General features: G+C 44.5%; 1 protein-coding gene across 1 annotated transcript; it reads right to left on the reverse strand.

Moving 5' to 3' along the window:
• Positions 1 to 3,825: 3,825 nt before the first annotated feature.
• Positions 3,826 to 4,314, reverse strand: si:ch73-335l21.4 (E3 ubiquitin-protein ligase-like). Its single transcript, XM_037683546.1, has one exon. It carries the CDS (start codon positions 4,297 to 4,299, stop codon positions 3,835 to 3,837), a length of 465 nt encoding a protein of 154 aa, XP_037539474.1. The 5' UTR covers positions 4,300 to 4,314; the 3' UTR covers positions 3,826 to 3,834.
• Positions 4,315 to 5,223: the final 909 nt, after the last annotated feature.

The following is a 5,223-nucleotide window of genomic DNA, read 5'->3' on the forward strand; positions in this document are numbered from 1 at the left end:
TGCTTGTGTATATGTTTGCATCGAAATGACAATTAAAAAGCCATTAATTAATTAATTCATTGTATCAAGTCATACTGTAAAGTAGTGTATGACTTTTGAAAGTAAGTTTTTTAAGCAACTTGGCTGGATGGATTCATAATAGCAACGTTTTTGTTTATCTTGAAGCCATTTTACTATATTTTGCTAATATGGAACAGGGCTTTTAAACCAGTTATCAGTTTCAGGGATGAAGATGTGCACATCCATGATAGAGAGGAACAATGGTTTGAGAGAGGAGTGAAGGAAGCCATCTTTGTGAAGAGAAACTGTCCATCATTAAACAGGGGCGGAGGCAATGCTGTTATTGCACTCAGCCCCCGAGCAGCCATCAGGGCACTAACAATCGGTCGTTATGCTGATGGTCCCCCTTTATCCGCCTCATTGCCTCTTTCTTGCGGGGTCCCACAGGGTTCGATTCTTGGACCCCTTCTGTTCTCACTTTATTTGCTCCCACTGGGGTCCATCCTGAGTAAACATGGTATTTCATTCTATTGTTATGCTGATGACTGTCAGATCTACCTGCCTGTGAAACCAGCAAGTGTTTGCTCCATTCACCAATTTCTTTCTCAAGTTTTAACAATGAGAAGACTGAAGTCATTGTCTTTAGTCCTAGCTCAACTGCCGCCACTGATCCTGTTAACCTGGACTCTCTTCAGTCATATCTTAAGCAGTCTGGTAAAAAATCTTGGGATGGTTTTAGACTCTAACTTCAAGTTTGACAAACAAATCAACTCTGTTCTGCAGAAAAGCTTCTTCCCTCAAGCCAGTATTGTCCAGACCCAACCTTGAGAAACTAGTCCACGCCTTTGTCACGACCCGATTGGACTATTGCAATGCACTGTATGCTGGTATCAGCCACGCCTCCATCTCACGTCTTCAGCTCGTCCAGAATGCTGCTGCTCGGCTTTTAACCAGAACTTATAGGTCTGAACATATTACACCAGTTTTGTCCTCCCTTCACTGGCTCCCTGTTCGTACTAGGATAGTCTTTAAAATTTTTCTGTTGACCTTCAAATGCTTAAATGGCCTCGCACCCCTTTACATCTCTGAGCTACTGGAACCTTACGTTCCCTCTCGGGCCCTGAGATCATCCGATCAGCTGCTTTTGGCTGTTCCAAAAACAAGACTGACGTTCAGAGGAGATCGGGCTTTTTCAGTCATGGGCCCCAAACTCTGGAACAACCTGCCCCACAACATCAGGCAGGCCACCTCCCTTCTTCACTTCAAATCCCTGCTTAAAACACATCTGTTCTCGCAGGCATTTCACACAGTGTAAATTGATTTAGTGTTTGTTTTGTTCTGTGATCCTGTTTTAAATGCTTTTTATTAATTCTTCTGTTATTATAATTAGTGTATTGTATTTTTTCATTAATTTTACTCCCATTGATGTTGTTGTTGTTAAGCACTTTGATAACAGGTTCTGTTTTAAATGTGCTCTATAAGTAAAGTTGACTTGACTTATCATGTGAACAGCTAGTTTTGAATGTCAACAACAAACTGGTTGACATAGTTGCCAAGTCTGCTTATTATAAGCAACTTTGGGCTTGTTTTTTTTCTAAAGTTGCTTGCAAATGTTGTGAGTTGCGTTTTTTTGGGGGCTTGTTTTGAACGTGAAGTTGCTTATTTGGGCTTTACTTTCTTTCCGAGTGAAACTAGTTGATTATCTCCCAGCTCCGCACAATAAAGCAAAAGACGAGTGGTCGTAGGTAGTTTGTCCCTTCCACGCCCGTTTCCTGTTTGTCGCTCCCGCCCAAGTTGGCGAGGCGACAGGCGCACACAGACGTATACAAACGCTCATACTGTGGCTGACCACTAGGGGGCTCCACTCACACGCAGATGTCAGGATGTTTTGTTTTGACAAATATGTAGAAAAAAACTCATAATGCAAAATTTTTTTTTTTTTAATTATCAGAGCTTAAAAGTATGTTATTCAAAGTGTTTAGCATAATTTTGCTGCTGTTTATGTGTAATGCCATAATAAGATGGAAGTGATTTGAATCGCAGGCCGCCTGCGGCTTTAGGACTCGTCAGCATGAACACGACCTTGAAGAGGCTCGTAAGCACGGACCAGTACAATGCACCCTCATCTGGCCATTTCGGACCTTGGAAGTATCAGTAGAGACTCAAAGGCTGACGAGGAAAAATAGTCTGCCTGAATAAATCAACAATTGTGGTTTGTCTTAATCTGACTCCCTAGTTGGCCTCGAAACAGACCGACTTATCAATTTCTCCTGGGAAATGTGTAAACTAAGGAAAAACTTTGTCTATCACAGCCCCCCCCCCCCCCCCCTTCTGTGGAGGCTTATCAGAACTGTGCTGGCTGATCATCTTATCAGGACTATCCATTAGTGCTTTATGGACCGCCCCGTTGTCAAATGCATATGTAGCGTGTTCATAATTTTTTTTTATGTCTTGGCTCGTGTTTTGTTAGGACAAGGTGTGAAGAGATCTTTTTCTGTAATGCCACTATATCCTCTCCTCGTGGCTTTGTCCCTTTTTCTATCTAAAAAATGTATTCTGAAAAGGATAAGAAGGCCGCGCTTTATAGCAGCAGCTATGTGCGCGCCGTCCATCTTTCTGCACGGACATATTCTCGTATCTCGGTGCAATGATAATAAAGTATTCTGATTCTAAATGCATGTTTATACTGTTTAAAAACGGCCTCTGCTGTACACAATGTGGTGGGTTGCCAGCTGGGCTTGTTTTGATAGAACTGGTTGCTTGTTTTTATCGGGAGATCTGGCAACATTGCTGGTTGATCCACTATAAGTGCTATTGACTGAGTTTAATACAGCTCCTCAGGCTGCCGAAGTCTTTTGGGATTAAACATCAAAGTTTATGCTCATCCAGGTAAAAAAATTCAACAAAGTGCAGTCAGGTCATCTGGACAATTTCTTTTTTTGTGAGTGTTGCGACATTTCATCCTTCATCCAAAGGACTTCATCAATCTGAGGAGCCGCAGACTCAATTCCACAAGCGACACGCCATAGAAACCATCTTATCACCAGTAAACTGTCTGGTCCACTATGGGTGCTGCTTGTGGGACTCAGTTTGTTTGTGGCTCCTCGGATTGATGAAGTCCTATGGATGAAGGCTGAAACATCTCAACAAAATAAAAAACGAAACCATCCAGATGACCCAACAATTTTCAGTCAGGTCATCTGGACACTTTCTTTTTTTGTGTGCTGAAATGTTTCACCTTCCATCCAGAAGGCTTCATCAGTCAAGGAAACACACAACACAAAACTGATTCTTCCCCCAAACAGCTTACTCCAAAGTGGAACAAATCAGTTATGTTGGTGCTAAGATGGTGTCTTTGGCACGCCCCCTCCTCCGGTGCCGGCCCTCTTCCTCGTCGACAGTCATGTCAAACTGGTTCAAAACCAACAAAGTCCATGCTCAATAATCCAGGTATACAATCCAACAATTTTCAGTCAGGTCATCTGGACAGTTTCTTCTTTTGTGCTGAAACGTTTCACCTTCCTGTTGGGGGAAGAATCAGTTTTGTGTTGTGCGTTTCCTTGACTGATGAAGCCTTCTGGATGGAAGGTGAAACGTTTCAGCAGACAAAACAAATAAACTGTTCAGATGACCTGACTGAACTTTGTTAGATTTTTCTACCTGGATTATTGAGCATGCATCAGGTCACAAATTATTTTCATCTCACAGCCTCACAGAACAGACTGAGGTTTTATTATAGTTTTCCTCTTTTTTTTCTGGGTTATTTTAGTTATTTGTCTTGAACTTGTTTTTTTTTTTTTTTTTTTTTATGTAGTTATGACCTTTTCCTCCCAGTCATTTTGACCCCAGGGCAGCAGGAGGCTTGCTGCCTGCCTCCTCACCTTGTCTCTGGCAGCTCCCGCTGATCCTCCTCCAGACTTTCCTCCAGCTCCTCCGGGGCCTCCCTCCTCTGACGCCCGCGGAGGAGTCTCCCTCCTCGGCTGGACTCTCTGGGACCTCCGCCTCCGGCTCGTCCTCCCGGTCGAGGACTCCTGCAGCCAGCAGCCGCTCCAGGACGACCTCGTCCACCCTCAGCTCGGTCCTGACGCTCCCCTCCGGGGGGAGGACGGTGTGCTCCCGGCACAGCGGGCAGCAGATGAGCCGGTGGTGCAGCGGAGCGGCGTGTTCGGGTCCCGGCGGCCGGCTCAGGGTCCGCAGGCAGCTCTCGCAGAAGCTGTGTTTGCAGCGGAGCTCCCGGGGGCAGCGGAGCCCCGGGTTGTAGGTGCGGTAACAAACCGCGCACTCGATCTCTGAGCACATGTCGCTTCGTGTTTGGACTCTTGCTTTGACTGAAGAGCTGCTCCTTTATAGAAACAAGGAGGGACTTTGATCTGGACCAGACAACATGAGTCAGAGTCAGGTGATGTCATGAAACTGGAGGAAACCCGAGTGTGTGACGCATCACACGCGCCCATAACGTGTTTGTCTGCAGCCTCTGTTATCCTAATCTATAAATAAGTTACACTCTGTGGCAGGCCCGTGTTGCATATAATCAAACCACTTCCATTTCCTGGGTCGTGAAGGTCACACCATGCAAACAGGCGGGGTTATGTCATGTTGTTTATTTGTCATTTGCAGGTTAACAATATATTAAATGGTATTATAGTGAAGTTTCAAATTACATTTTCATCAGGCCTTCATCATATGTAAAGGAATCGAACAGTCGGGTCAGGGATGGTTGTGGCACCACGCTGAACACGGAGCAGAGAAAGTAAAGGCGAGATCAGTCTGAGGAGCTCGGAAAGAAGATTGGAGATCTCCACATGATCTCCAAGTAGCTTCGTGGTGAGCACAGCTGCCAGTAATATTCAAACATATAGAATTTGTGGGACTATAACCAATTTCCCAGGATGTGGCGCAAGAGGAAATGCGACCCCAGGTTAATCAGACAGATGCAGATGGTGGAAAAAGAGCCAAGGGAACCATCCAGAACCATTCAAGCTCAACTCCAACGTTAAGGTACGTCACTTTCTGATCACACCCTCGGCCACATGTTGAATTATAAGGAGCTCCAAAGAAGAAGTTCCTGGAAAAGACCCACTATCAGCAGAAAAATACACACAAACAACAACAACAACAACAAAACAGAGAGGAGTTGATCAAAATATGTGTTGACAAGTGGAAAGGTCCAAACTTGAGCTTTTGGACCAGATACATTTATTTATTTGTTGTAGGAAGGTTTAG

Source organism: Nematolebias whitei, chromosome 1 (genome assembly GCF_014905685.2).
Source record: "Nematolebias whitei isolate Nwh7 chromosome 1, NemWhi1, whole genome shotgun sequence".
In the NCBI taxonomy this organism is placed as follows: domain Eukaryota; kingdom Metazoa; phylum Chordata; class Actinopteri; order Cyprinodontiformes; family Rivulidae; genus Nematolebias; species Nematolebias whitei.

Coding starts and splice junctions, on each gene's coding strand:
- si:ch73-335l21.4 (XM_037683546.1), bottom strand. CDS start 4,299: ATGTGCTCAGAGATCGAGTGCGCGGTTTGTTACCGCACCTACAACCCG.